Source organism: Callithrix jacchus, chromosome 10 (genome assembly GCF_049354715.1).
Source record: "Callithrix jacchus isolate 240 chromosome 10, calJac240_pri, whole genome shotgun sequence".
NCBI classification, from domain to species: Eukaryota; Metazoa; Chordata; class Mammalia; order Primates; family Cebidae; genus Callithrix; species Callithrix jacchus.
This window is the reverse complement of record NC_133511.1, coordinates 66224265-66239549: the sequence shown is the minus strand read 5'-3', so window position 1 is coordinate 66239549 and position 15285 is coordinate 66224265. Positions and strand designations below refer to the sequence as shown.

General features: G+C 47.1%; 1 protein-coding gene across 4 annotated transcripts in view; it reads right to left on the bottom strand.

Annotated features, from left to right (window-relative positions):
• CHRDL2 (chordin like 2) overlaps nucleotides 1-12046 on the bottom strand; it is a 39653-nt gene extending 27607 nt beyond the window's left edge. For all 4 annotated transcript variants that reach the window (XM_003734174.5, XM_009007435.5, XM_009007436.4 and 1 more), the window contains exon 1: nucleotides 11438-12046. In XM_003734174.5, coding sequence (XP_003734222.3) covers nucleotides 11438-11519 — 82 coding nt within the window. In that variant the 5' untranslated portion in view covers nucleotides 11520-12046. The remainder of the gene's footprint in view (nucleotides 1-11437) is intronic.
• Between the last annotated feature and the right edge of the window lie 3239 nt (nucleotides 12047-15285).

Here is a 15285-nt window from a genome sequence, read left to right as displayed (position 1 = left end):
TGTACCAAAATCTCTGGGACACATTTAAAGCAGTGTCTAGAGGGAAATTTATAGCAATAAATGCCTACATAAGAAGCAAGGAAAGATCTAAAATTGACTCCCTATCATCAGAATTCAAAGAGCTAGAAGAGCAAGATCAAAAAAAACTCCAAAGCTAGCAGAAGACAAGAAATAACTAAGATCAGAGCAGAACTGAAGGAGAGAGAGACACAAAAAAACCTTCAAAAAATCAATAAATCCAGGAGCTGGTTTTTTGAAAACATCAACAAAAGGGGATATCACCACTGATTCCATAGAAATACAAACTACCATCAGAGATTACTATAAACAACTTTATGCACATAAACTAGTAAGCCTGGAAGAAATGGATAAATTCCTGGACACTTCCACCCTCCCAAGACTAAACTAGTAAGAAGTTGACACCTTGAACAGACCAATAACAAGGGCTGATGTTGAGGCAGCAATTAGCAGCCTACCAACCAAAAAAAGTCCAGGTCCTGATGGAGTCACACCCGAATTCTACCAGACGTTCAAAGAGGAGCTGGTATCATTCCTTCTGAAACTATTCCAAGCGATACAAAAAGAGGGAATCCTTCCCAAATCATTTTATGAGACCAACATCATCCTGATACCAAAACCCAGCAGAGACTCAACAAAAAAAGAAAACTTCAGGCCAATATCCACGATGAACGTAGATGAAAAAATATTCAATAAAATACTGGCAAACCTATTGCAACAGCACATCAACAAGCTTAGCATCAAGTAGGCTTCATCCGGGGGATGCAAGGCTGGTTCAACATACGCAAGACTATAAATGTAATCCACCACATAAACAGAACCAAAGACAAAAACCACATGATTATCTCAATAGATGCAGAGAAGGCCTTCTACAAAATTCGACAGCCTTTTATGCTAAAAACTCTCAATAAACTAGGTATTGATGGAACGTATCTCAAAATAATAAAAGCTATTTACAACAAACCCGCAGCCAATATCATACTGAATGGGCAAAAACTGGAAGCATTCCCTTTAAAATCTGGCACTAGATAAGGATGTCCTCTCTCACCACTCCTATTCAATATAGTATGGAAATTCTAGCCAGAGCAATTAGGCAAGAAAAAAAAGGGTATTCAATTGGGAAAAGAGGAAGTCAAATTGTCTCTATTTGCAGACGACCTGATTGTATATTTAGAAGACCCTATCATCTCAGCCTCAAATCTCCTTAAACTGATAAGCAACTTCAGCAAAGTCTCAGGATACAAAATCAATGTGCAGAAATCACAAGCTTTTCTATACACCAATAACAGACTAACAGAGAGAAATCACGAGCAAACTCCCATTCACAATTGCTACAAAGAGAATAAAATACCTAGGAATACAACTAACAAAGGATGTAAAGGACCTCTTCAAGGAGAACTACAAACCACTGCTCAAGGAAATAAGAGAGGACACAAACATATGGAAAAACAATCCATGCTCATGGTTAGGAAGAGTCAATATCATGAAAATGGCCATAGTGCTCAATGTAATTTATAGATTTAATGCTATCACCATCAAGCTACCAATGACCTTCTTCACAGAACTGGAAAAAAACCACCTTAAACTTCATATGGAACCAAAAGAGAGCCTCCCTAGCCAAGACAATCCTAAGCAAAAAGAACAAAGCCAGAGGCATCATGCTACCTGATTTCAAACTATACTACAAGGTTACAGTAATCAAAACAGCAAAACAATGGTACCAAAACAGAGATATAGACCAATAGAACAGAACAAAGGCCCTGGAGGCAATGCCACACATCTACAATCATCTGATCTTGGACAAACCTGACAAAAACAAGCAATGGGGAAAGGATTCCCTGTTTAATAAATGGTGTTGGGAAAACTGACTAGCAGTCTGCAGAAAGCAGAAACTGGATCCCTTTCTGACACCTTACACTAAAATTAACTTCTGATGAATTAAAGACTTAAACATAAGACCTAACACCATAAAAACCCTAGAAGAAAACCTAGGCAAAACCATTCAGGACATAGGCATAGGGAAGGACTTCGTGATTAAAACACCAAAAGCATTGGCAACAAAAGCCAAAAATAGACAAATGGGATCTAACTAAACTCCAGCGCTTCTGTGCAGCAGAAGAAACAATCATTAGAGTGAATTGGCAACCAACAGAATGGGAAAAAATTTTTGCAATCTATCCATCTGATAAAGGGCTAATATCCAGAATCTACAGAGAACTAAAACAGATTTACAAGAAAAAAACAAACCCATCCGAAAGTGTGCAAAGGATATGAACACTTTTCAAAAGAAGACATATATGAGGCCAAGAAACATATGAAAAAATGCTCATTGTCACTGATTATTAGAAAAATGCAAATCAAAACCACATTGAGATACCACCCTATGCCAGTTAGAATGGCGATCATTAAAAAATCTGGAGACAACAGATGCTGGAGAGGATGTGGAGAAATAGCAACACTTTTACACTGTTAGTGGGAGTGTAAACTAGTTCAACCATTGTGGAAGACAGTGTGGTGATTCCTCAAGGACCTAGACATAGAAATTCCATTTGACCCAGCAATCCCATTACTGGATATATACCCACAGGATTATAAATCATTCTATTATAAAGACACGGGCACACATATGTTCATAGCAGCACTGTTTACAAAAGCAAAGACCTGGAACCAACCCAAATGCCCATCAATGATAGACTGGACGAGGAAAATGTGGACATATACATCATGGAATACTATACAGTCATAAAAAATGATGAGTGTGTGTCCTTTGTAGGGACATGGATGAATCTGGAAACCATCATTCTCAGCAAACTGACACAAGAACAGAAAATCAAACACCACATGTTCTCACTCATAGGTGGGTGTTGAACAATGAGAACACATGGACACAGGGAGGGGAGCATTGCACACTGGGGTCTGTTGTGGGGGATCAAGGGAGGGACAGCAGGGGTGGTGGGGAAGTCGGGGAGGGATAACATGGGGAGAAATGCCAGATGTAGGTGATGGGGGGATAGAGGCAGCAAACCACATTGCCATGTGTGTACCTATGCAACAATCCTGCATGATCTGCACATGTACCCCAGAACTCAAAGTGCAATTAAAAAAAAACATATCTTGGCGCTGACCCCAAACCTCCTTAATAGTTGGTTTCCCATGGTGTTTCTTTGACTCCCAGAACTCTCTGTGGTCATCCCCAGGCACCTATTAGGGGACGAACATCACAGCACACACTCAGGCCAAATCTTCTGGGTCTCATCTACAATGCACAAACCCTGTTTCTGGTGGCCCCTGCACTCTTCCAGCCCCACTCACCAGCCAGATGAGTCTGCCTCAACTCGCCTCATACCCACGGACCTTGGGCTGGGATACAGAGATGAAAGTAGCTCCAAAATTGGAGGAGAGAATGGGAAGGCTGGAGTGAGAGGCAAGAGACCAGTCTGGAAAGAGAATTAGAGGCTCATGGAGGGCTTTGAGAGCCCAGGAGGCAAAGAAAAGCCATGGAAAGCTTTAAACTAGGGAGTCCCATGATCACATTTGCGTTTTAGTCATCACTTATCCCACAGGAACAGAGAACAGATTGGAGGGCAAGCCTGGAGGCAGAGAGACCAGGGAGGGGCTGACAGTCATCCTGTTTTGGGATCATGCTGGGCCTGGACCAAGATGGAAGCAGTGCTGATGGCAAAAGTACAGATTTGAGAAACACTTAGGAGGTACAATGGGCAGGCTTTGGGACAGACTGGATAGGATATGGGTGGAGAGGGTGAAGGAGCAGTCAAGGACTGAGGTTTCTGGACTGAACACATATGAGTGTGGGGCACTTGGCATAATAGGCAGTAAACATTACTATCATTAGTAATACAGTAGTCCCCCTCATCCTTGGGTGATGCATGCTAAGACCCCAAGTGGATGCCTGAAACCACAGTGCATACTCAACCCTATGTAGACCATGCATGGATTTCTTTTGCCTTCTTTACAATTTCACAGATAGAGAAGTCATCCTTACTGTAGATGTTAGCAACTTCAGTATGCCATTTTTTTCCTTTCCCTATTGAGAATTTTTACCTTTTTACTTAAAGAAAGCACTTGATGGCTTCTCTTTGGCATAACCAAATTACTGGCATTGCTGCTCTTGTGCTTTGGGACCATTGTGAAATAAAATCAGGGTTCCTTGAGCACAAGCCCTGAAATACTGCAACAGTTAATCTGATCACTGAGACAGCTACCAAGTGACTAATGGTCAGAGAGCATCTACAGAGTGGACATGCTGGACAAAGGGATGATTTACGTCCTGAATGGGACAGAGAGGAATGGCAACAGAATTCCCCATGCCACTCAGGATGATGTACAATTTAAAACAGAAGAATTCTTTATTTGTGGAATTTACTATTTAATATTTCAAACCAAGGTAAATCACAGGTAACTGAGACTTCAGAAATTGAAACCATGAATATGGGGGGGGGATTGCTACAGTAATATTACTTCCCATTTCTCATTTATTTATTGAACTTTTTATATGTCAAATATTATACACATCCATGGGCCTGGTACATGACTTAAATAAAACAAAGTCACCTCCTGAAGGGGCTCATAGCCTAGTGAAGAAGACAGATAGACATAATACATACGGTCTGACAAATGCTATGATGGTGTGAGCACAGGGTCTTCAGGTGAGGCTTTTCTAGGAACATGACTGAGTTGGATCTTGGAGAGATTAACAAGATGCAGGAGGGGAAGGACTTCTCAGGCAGCGGGCACTGGATGCAAAGGCACAGAGGTGGGAGTGGATGTGGTTCATGAAGGACATGGAGGTGGCCTTTCCCATGTCTCCCTTTCCCACAAGAAGTGTCCACTTGGATAGGCCACAGCTTTACCTGTCTCAACAGACTTAAAGTGACTGGACTTAGTTGATGTAATCTGAATTCAGGAGAGCAATGTTTCCCAGATTCCAAATGTCACTGTGTCATCCACAGTCTACAATCAGCTGGCTCCTGCCTGGTCTTTCAGCAAAGCTCTTTGTGGTGGCCCTGTTTTCAGCCTCACCTCCTCTTGCTAAATTCCTCACTCTTCCACCAGCCTCCCCAGCCTCCTCCCACTGTGCCTTCATACATGCTGTTTTCTCCACCTGGAATGGGATTCTCCATCTCCAATGTTTGACCCAACTCCTTCTCATTCTTCAAAAGCTAGCTTAGATGCCATCCTTTCTGTGAAGCTGCCCCAAACTCCCAGCCACTGGCCTTTCCTGCAGAACTGAGTTAAGCCCTCTATTACGATTTTCATAAAAAATGGATTAGAAGTACTTGTTAAGTAAGCTTTTCTTCCTAACTAAACTGTGAGCTTCTTGAGAGCAAGGACCAGATCTCATTAAATTCTGTGCTCAGTGCAGAGCCTACATAGAGTTGGTGCCTAATGAATGAAATCAGTGATGAAAGAACAGAGTTAACAGAGACGGAGAGATTCTGGGAGAGGAGCCAATTGACAGTCCTTAATCCTGGAAGCCTCTTTCTTTTTTCTTTTTCTTTTCTTTCTTGCTTTTTTTTTTTTTTTTTTTTAGATGGAGTCTTGCTCTGTTGCCAGGCTGGAGTGTAGTGGCATGATCTCAGCTCACTGCAACCTCCGCCTCCCGGGTTCAAGTGATTCTTGAATAGCTTGGACTACAGGCAGACGCCACCATGCCTAGCTAGTTTTTGTATTTTTAGTAGAGACAGGGTTTCACCATGTTGCCCAGGATGGTCTCCATCTCTTGACCTCATGATCTGACCTCCTTGGCCTCCCAAAGTGCTGGTATTACAGGTGTGAGCCACAGTGCTCAGCCCTGGAAGCCTCTTCAACAAAAAAAGTAGTTCATTTTATGGGAAGAGGGCCAATTCCCTTTCAGCACTTTTACCTTGCCACCTAACAGAAATTAGCTTCTGACACTCCCCCACTTTCCAGCTGCCTGCCATCTGAACGCTCAAACCACTGGCCAAACCAAATGACAACATGTACAAAAAGGTCAGGAGCCCAGAGTAGCTAAGGGGATGAGTGATTCCATGATCTTCACGCATAAGTCAAAATTTCCAAACTGTCTCCATCCAAGTTCCAAGTTCATCCCACAGTCTGGCTTCAAACTCTCATGCTGTGATAAAAGGTCTTTTAGGGCTCAATCAGGAGGGATAATGCGGTTGGGAATTCTTCCCCAGTAGGAAGCAAAAAAGGCAACTAGAAAGAAGCCTCTGGGCTGGAAGCGGGGCTGGACAAGACCATGGAAAGGGCATCAGGAGGGGCCGGGGTGAGAGGAGAAAGGTCTGGAATTGTGGCTGGCCTGTCCCCAGCCTGCAAGAACTCAGGAAGCCCGAGTGAGCCAGGCTGCCCAGGAATGTTGAACGTTTACCTCTCTTCCCTCACACCCACACAGCCATACTTTCTCTATTTATTTATAATCCTCTCTTCACACAAACAAACTTGCTCCCTTCTGAGACATAAGCTCTGCTCTGGGCTTTGGCACCCGATGGGAGAGACCTCTTAAGAAAATCAGAAGAAAAGCCTCAGCTCCTCAGTGGCTGAGCTGTGCAACCCAGGAAAAGGAACTGCATTTCTCTGAACCTGACTTCTTCCTCTGGCAAATGACAGACATACAGGAGCATAGAAGAGCCTCTAAGGAGAGAACTGTCAAACCAGGCAAGGCAGCTCTGTTACCTGTTAAGGGGCGGGAAGCAGGGAGAAAACTGTTCACATTCTCTTCTGCTTTGGACATATATGCTTAGATTCATAGAACCATAGAAAGTTAGGGATTCGGAGACATCTAGTCCCCTGTTTCCTCTCTGGGAAATTGAGTCCCAGAGAAAGATCAAGACTTGCCTAAGCCTGATTGACTCCAGCGCAAACTTCAATGCCAGTCGTCAGATCTGGAGAGAATGCTTCCAGGGACACTCACCCCCTACTAGGCAGGGCTAGAAGAAATGGCTTTAACTTGTAAACAGAAGGATTCTGGTGAGATACAAGGGAGAACTCCCGAGTACAAGAATGAAGATGGGGTCATTCTTTACAACCTGGACAGAGGCAGGGGGACGCCTGAAATGATCTCTGCACTACACCTCCTGGGGGCACCACTGTCACGCCAGTCCTTTCTTTGAGAATCCGAAGGATTCAGGGTCCCTCTCCCAGAGCCCGGCGCCATAGTCGGCGGCTGGGGGAACTTGAGAGGCCAGTCCTGGAACAGGTGCAACAGCTGGAGCAACTGCGCAGCTGTTGCCGGGCTCAGGCTCAGCAGCCTGCACGCCAGTGAGTGAGGCAGCGACCTCTGCTGGTGGGAGAGAAGAGGTGCAGAATGGCCCAGTCAGACCCAGAGAGAAGTCGCCTGAAGTTGGGCTTCAGGCCTTCGCTTGGTTGCTCCCCACCGCCTTAGACACACCTGCACAGGGAGATGGGGATGCCACTAAGCTGAGCAGAAGAGCAGGGTCCCCGCTGGCCAGTCTCCCACTGCCCCAGGCCATCGAGGCACTTTTTTTCTGGTGTCTGAGCGTCTGCCTGCCTACTCCTCCCTGGCGGGCAGGAATACTACCCTCCCCTCAATCCCTATTCCAAAAGCCAGAGTGGACCCGGAATCAAGGCAACCACATCTTTGGATCTTGGAGACTTAGGATCACGAGGTGTGAAAACTAGAATGGTCCTCAATAATCACCCACTTGAATCCAACCATTTCACTTTACAGGGGGGAATTGAGATGCAGAGAAAGGCAACTTGTCCAGGGTCACAGCTGGAATTGATGGCACAGCCAGGGCTCGATCCCTGACTTTCTGGTTCCAGGTTTGCCCTCTGCATCACATCCGACCAGGGGAGTTCTCTTCCTCTCCCATGCCTGAATCTAGGATCTGGAATCCATCACCTGGGAACAAAAGCTTCAATTTCCATAATAACACAAAACCCTTGAATGAAAGAATAGATTAGTTTTGTTTTGTTTCTTTCTGAGCAGGGTCTCACTGTGACACCCAGGTTGGAGTGCAGTGGTGCAATCACAGCTCACTACAGCCTCTATCTACTGGACTCAAGCAATCCTTCCACCTTAGCCTCCTGAGTAGCTGGGACCACAGATATGTGCCACCATGCCAGGCTAATTTCTTTATTTTTTCTAGAGGCAGGGTCTTACTATGTTGCTCAGACTGGTCTTGAACTCCTGGGCTACCCATCCACTTCAGCCTTCCAAAGTGCTGGGATTATAGGTGTGATCCACTGTGCCTAGCCTCATATTTTTACTTGGTAACTGACTCTCTCCTGAAAGCAGAATTGGATGGAGGGAGGGAAGAGAAAGCAGAGCATACTGGACACCTCCAAGGGACAGTTAGGGAAGAGAACAAAGAGAGGAGCTGAGAGGAGTAGGGCAGAGGGTACTGCAAAGAGAGGTAAGAAGCTAGTAGTCCTCTGGTGGATGCTCATCCACAAAGGGCTGAGTGTCTGAGTGACCAGCATCACATATGTCTGGCTCAGCCCAGGGCTGGGACCAGTACCGGTCAGTAACCAGGTTAGGGACCCAGGCTGGGAAAGGGATCTTGTCTGGGGTTGGAATTGGTGTTCAACCTGTGGCCAAGGTTGGAGGATTAGGGCTCGGTTTGTGGCTGGAATTGAAACTTAGTCTGTATTGGGATTAGGGCTCAGTCTATGGCTGGAAATAGAACCAGAGAATAATTTTTATTTGAATAGCTTTGTACTTCAGCTGAGGAGCAAACTGTCACCTGTGCTCACAGGCCTTTGGCATTCTTCAAGGCTTGGACACCTCAGGAGCCTCATACCACACACACTTGAAATTTCCATCTGTTGGCACTGTTTATGAAAGCACCTATCACCAGATTTTTAACCTACAACAGGCTTGAGATCTTACTTAAAAAACAAGGTGAGGATCTTTGTAAGAGACCTCCAGATAGTATCTTGGCAAATGACCACAGGAGCCTTCCTAGATTAATAGGTTATCAGCACTAGACAAAATGAGGCTCAGATAAAGAAGTGGTCTGTCCCAATTCACAGAGCCAATAAGCGACAAATCAGGGTCCAGGATCCAGGTCTGTTCTGTTTTTTTATTTTTCCAGGTGTGAATTTTTATTCTCACAAAAAGACAACAATGTCTTCTCACATACAAGTATTTGCCAGTTTGTTTATTTTTTTAAGAGATGAGGTCTCACTATGTTCCCCAGGCTGGCCTTGAACTCCTGAGCTCAAGGGATCCTCTCCCTCTCAGCCTCCCAAGTAGCTGGTGATTGGAAGTACAGGTGTGTGCCACTGTGTCTGGCTTTTGTTCTTTTCTTTAACAAATTTGCTGTGTGACCTTGGGCAAGTCACTCTTCTTTTCTGGGCTTCAAATTAACTGTAAGTATAGGTAAATCAATGGGTAGAAGCAGATGGTTTTTGATGGCTTCGCCAACTCTAACAGCCAAGAATCTTAACATTCCCCAATAAGTGCCAGTCTACCTCACCCTAATGAGTTGGCTCCAAGTCTTTTTCTCACATGTCTGGAGCTCTGTATTTACAAGGCTGCAGGGGAGATGGAATACTGGCACTGGCAGCACTTGCTGAGAGGTACAGAGCTAAAGGCCAGGGAGGCACAGAGGAGGGAGATCAGTGGATCAAGTCACCCGGGAGAGTTTGCTTAAAGAGGTGTGACCTGAGCAAGGCTGTGAAAGGCTGACAAGATATGGGAAGCAAAGAAGTGGGGTGTGGGTAGGATACAGTCTGGTTCTAGGACATCTTTCCAAGTTGCATCAGGGGCGATGATACCTGAAGAAAACATCTCAGGGACTAAGAACAAGGTGTCAGGTGGATGGGAGGCAGACATGGAGGGCATCCTGTGCAAAGTCACTTTTAAGAACTAGAAGGCAGGTGTTAGGAGGAAACCCTCAAGGTTCAAGGAAGGGGAAGAGACATTGAGTACACAGCATTGTGCTGGGCACTTTAACCTGTTATCTCCTTTAATTCTCCTAAGAACCCTTCAAGTTCTGGATTAGTATCTCTTAGACAGATGAAGAAATTGAGGCTCAGGGAAGTTATGACTTACAAAAAGTCACACAGCTACACAGGGCAGAGCCAGGACTTGAACCTAACACTGAGCTAACTCCATTACTTGTTCTATGTAATGGAAAGACTTGAGTCTCACGCTGCTGGCAGGCCAGAGACACCCAGCCTGCTCTCATGAGCAGAAACAAGACTGAAATGAAGTCCAGCACTACTGGCTCCAGAACGTCACGTGAAAAGAAAGGCATAGATGGAGCAGCTGAGCTGTGGAGAGGAAAGAGCACCAGACTTGGAGTCGGGAACTTGGGGTCTTAATCACAGGCTGTGCCTTGTATGACCTGGAGAAACCCACTGCCTCTCCTTGGCCTCAGTTTCCCTATGGGTATTTCAGGGTTTGAACGAAACCATTTTCTTCTGATTAAGAGAATCTGGTTTGGTTTCTCATCCTCACAGCATTCTAAGAGATTGGCCAGGCATGGGCAGGAGGCCCACCAGCCTATTGTGGGGGCAGTGAGGAAACTGAGGCTCAGATTGATGATATAACCTGTTTGATGTTACACTATATCTATGCAGAAAAGCATAATTAAGGAACCGATTATTTTTCGGGGGGAAGCTATCAAGTGCCAGTCCTGTGCTAGCTGCTTTACCTATATTTTCTAATTTAATTCTATCATCTGTCCGAGGATTTTTACTTCTATTTTATAATTAGGAAACCCAGGGTCAGAGAGGTGTTCTCCATGACCACCTCTCAGCAGCTAGCATCCCCGGGGCTGGGGTGGTGAAGACCCTGGTCTATCTCACTGTGCCCTGCTGCCTCCCAGAGTCTCAAGCTGCATATTCAGGGTTCCTTCTAGACACCGTGGGGCAGACAGTAAAGCACAGGATCTGGAACTAGAGTCCTGGCTTTGGATGGCTTACTAGCTCTGTAAATTTTAGCAAGTTCCTCCTCCTTACTCAGCCTGTTTTCTCACCTGTAAAGTGCGAATGATAATACCCACCTCACTGGAGAGTTGTGAGGATCAAAAGAGAGAGAAATGGGAAGCTTATCCTAATTACCTCTCATTTCTGTCCAATGGCTCTTTCCAAAGGCCAAAAGCCTTTTCTTCTCCATCACACTCCTTACCTGTAGCCAGACATAACCAACTCCCTCCTAGAAGCAATAAATCCTACCCCAACCCAAAGCCCGGTGCCCTCCCCTCTCCCGCGCTGCCCTCGGCGCCCCTCCTCAGGTCCCTGGCAGCAGCCCTGTCTCAGTTCTGAGTCCTGCCGAGTTCCTTCGGTCCCCCGGCCCGTTTGGGTCCTCGCAGGAGTCTCCACCCCTCCTGTACAGGTGTTGCCTGGACGGCTGTCAGAAAAACGTGGGGTCCGGGTCCTGGCGCTGTCCTGCACATGCCAGGGGCCACGTCCCTCCTCTGCCCACCCACCCTCCGGGTCTACTTACGGGCTCGAGCGTGGGAGTCCAGGGGGAACCAGAGCAGCGCGAGTCCCAGCAAGAAGGAGAGGACCCTCACCTCGGGAACCATCCTTCCTTTCCCCAGGGTCAGGCCGCTGGGCGCTGGGCCGGGAGCGGAGTCAGGAGAAAGTGAGACGAAACGGACACTGAGGCACGGGGCACAGATCAACCCACAGACCCCAGGAGGGTTGCTCCTAGAGCAGGGTCGGAGAAGGGTCGAGAAGCAGCGGTGAGCAGGAAAGAAGGACGAAAAGAAAGATCTAAGGTGGGAAAAAGAGAAAGGGGGAACGAGAACAAGGGAAAGGAGGAAGAGAGATGGAGATGGAGGGACGGAGGAAGGTCGGGTAGAAGGGAGAGGCGATCAAAGTAAGGGGGAAGGTGAGAGGGAGAGGAGGAGAAAGCAGGGAGAGGACCGGCGTCTGCCTAGCGCACAGTGCCGGGCGAGGCGCGCGGGACCAGCGGGTGTTCCGGGCGCGCGGGCTAGAGGCGGCCGGCGCCCCCTGCTCGGTGGGCTCGGGGTCTGCGGTCCCGGCGGCGGCGGCGGCGCGGCTGCCGCGGAGGGACGCTGAGCGCGGGCCGGCTGTGCTCGCCAAGGGCGCCAGGCGCCGCGCTCGGGCTCATTTGTACTTTGCCGCGGGAAGCAGGCAGCCTGGCCTGGCGCTGGCCTAGCGCTGGCGCCTCCTCTGTGGCACCGCGGGCTCGGTGGATTGGCCACCCGAGAAACAGGCCCACTTTTTCCCCTCCTCTCTCGTGCGGGTCTCCGGGACGGACGCTCCAGGCGGGGCGCCGAGTGGAGGCGAGGGGGCTGCGGAGGGGGAAGGGGCCACCCGGGCCACGGGGTTTAACCCCTGACTCCCCGCGACGCCCAGAATGCAGGAGGGCAGAGTCGAGGGAGACCTCAGGTGGAACTTTCTTGTGGGGAAGGCTGAGCAGTCGGGGTTGCAGGTACCAGGAAAGCTCTGGATAAGGCACTCGGCGGTGAGTGCCCGGAATTCGGCAGATGGCTAGAATCAGAACACTGGCATTCTTCATTCAGTTTGTGGTCTTCAGCACGCCACCTGGGAGTCTGTTTCCCTAGCTCTAAAATGGGTATTTTAATTTAAAATATCTTTACTATCTCCCACGATTGTGCTAAGATGAAGTGAGATAATGAACAGCAAGCAGTCACCCCCCAATGAGAAGGGGTCCTAATTCCAGGTGCCTGCAATACCAGTTGCCCCAGTCCCCACTCTGTCTGCCCATGCACCATTCCCAGGTTGAAAGCCAGCCCAGAGGGATCCTGTGTCTTCCCCTGGAGGTCTTCCTCTGTTCCCCACTCCCACTCCCAAAACAAGGCAAGATCTCTCCTTTGCCTTTGCAGGTGAGGCCTACATCTCTCTGGGAGTGATGGTCACCTTCAGTCATCTTTAGGGAGAGCTGGTTGTCAAAGAGTCGTCTTTCCCGTCAGAAGGGGAGCTCCTTAAGGACAGGGCCCTAACACCTCCCAACCCCAAACTGATGCTCCATCTCTTGTGTTGAATGAATACCTGCACTAAAAGGACCCTAGGAAGAGAATAGCCAGCTCTGGCCAGACCAGAAACACACAAGCTCTGAAATCAAAAGGGCAGAGTCACTGTCCTGGCTCCATCCCTAACCTGTTGGGCCACTTTGAGTAAACACATCCATCCTTGCTTTGGACCTCGACTTCCTGCCCGTCTTCTCTTAAAGAGCTACTGGAGACTCCAAAGAGTGCTGGAGAGGTGGGAAGGGATGTTGAGCCATATCCCGCACCGGTAGGGAATCATATTTCCAGGTTTAAATAATTGGCTGGCTGGCTGTAAAGGTATCTTTCTGGCCCAAGGCTGGGCTCCCCATTGCCCTGTGCTTTCAGGCTATTACCCTCCAGATCCCCACCCCCCAACAGAGAGCAGTAGGAGGAACCAGTGATCCCCAAACTGGCCCTTCCCAGGGCTCTCAGAATTGGGGACAAACATGATCTGCCCAGTGCCCTTCAGGCTTAACTTCCACTCTAATCTGGCCAATCTCTTCCTTTCCTTTGAGCATTCTTTATTTTAACAGATAATGCAAGCTTATGCATGTCACCATGCTTCCCTTTTTGCCTTTGCTTTCAGGGAACTCAGTTATACCCCCTGCTGCTTAATTGCATAAACAATCTCATCCCAAGGGTCTGGGACAGTGATCTTTTTCTTTCTCCATCTTTGTTTAAAATGTGCTGTGAACATATATTCATGTCTTAGATGTAAGAAGCTGATTAAGATGGGTTTCCCTACATCCTGCTCATTATACTTCAGAAAAGGCCTCCACCATCTCAGCCCTCCTGTCAATCCCTATTATCCCCAGAGTTCAAGCCATCTTCATTCCTTTTTTTTTTCTGAGACAGAGTTTCACTCTTGCCACCTAAGCTGGAGTGCAATAATGTGATCTCATCTCACTGCAACCTCTGTCTCCGGGTTCAAGTGAGTCTCCTAGTTCAGCCTCCCGAGTAGCTGGGATCACAGGCATGTGCCACCATGCCTGTTAATTTCTGTTTTTTTTAGTAGAGACAGGGTTTCGCCATGTTGGCCAAGCTGGTCTCGAACTCCTGACCTCAGGTGATCCACCCGCTGTGGCCTCCCAAAGTACCTCGATTACAGGTGTGAACCATTGACCATTGCACCTGGTCATCTTCATTCCTTACTTGAACTTTCCCAACAGTCTCTTAACAGGTCTCCTCCCCCTAATCTGGATCCCTCCTATCTATTTTCCTCACATGTGCCGTGAAAACTATGCTGATCGCTTCTGCTGACAAATCTGATCACATTACTTGCCTACTTAAACCTATTATTCACTCCTTATTGTTTATAGATTACAATCTAAAATTTTCAGCACTGAATTGAACACTTCCCATATTTTAGTCCCGATCTACTATTGCCACCTACCTTACACTTTCACCAACCACTCACTTCCCCAAACTGGCCATGTGTCTTCATACCTCCATGTCCTTGTATGAACTTTCCTTCTGCCTGGACTCTTTCTCTTCCTCCATCTAGTGAATCCCTTTTAACTTTCCAAGGATAAGGATCAGCTGAGTCACCTCCACTCTGAGGTGTTCTCTGAGTCCCCCCCACTCTGAGGTGTTCTCTGAGTCCCCCAGGCAAAGTCAATGTTTAGTCTTTGTATGTCCCATAGCACTTTGAATTGTAGCTATTGGAGTGTAAGTATTTATTTGCATTTTTACCCTGCACTGTGAGTGCAGGTACCTTTTAAAATTTATACCTATTTCTAGCAGTTAGCAAAGTCTAAATTGCATTTATCACACAAAGATACTGAATAAATAATTGCTACATGAGTGAGTGAAGACCTCAGTGATTGGAAAAGCCTTCAGCCCCCTATTGGCCTCAGCTTTAGTCAGTGATTGATATAAGAAACAAACACTTGAAAGTTTCTGTGTCAGGCTGGACACAGTGGCTCACACCTGTAATCCCAGCACTTTGGGAAGCTGAGGTGGGAGGATTGCTTGAGCCTAGGAGTTTAAGACCAGCCTGGGCAACAAAGTGAGACCTCCTGCTCCGTCTCTACAAAAAGTCAAAAAATTAGTTGGGCATAGTGGCACCCATCTGTAGTCCCAGCTACTCTGAAGGCTGAGGCAGGAGGATTGCTTGAGCCCAAGAAGTTGAGGCTGCAGTGAGCCGTGTTCGCACCAGCCTGGGTGACAGAGCAAGATTCTGTCTCAAAAAGAAAGAAAGAAAGTAAGTTTCTGTGTCTTCTATAGAATTACTATTGAAGAGAGTTGCCCATATGTTATTTAATATCCTTCTAAAAAGAAGACTGAATAAATTCTTCCAAAATCTAGTCAG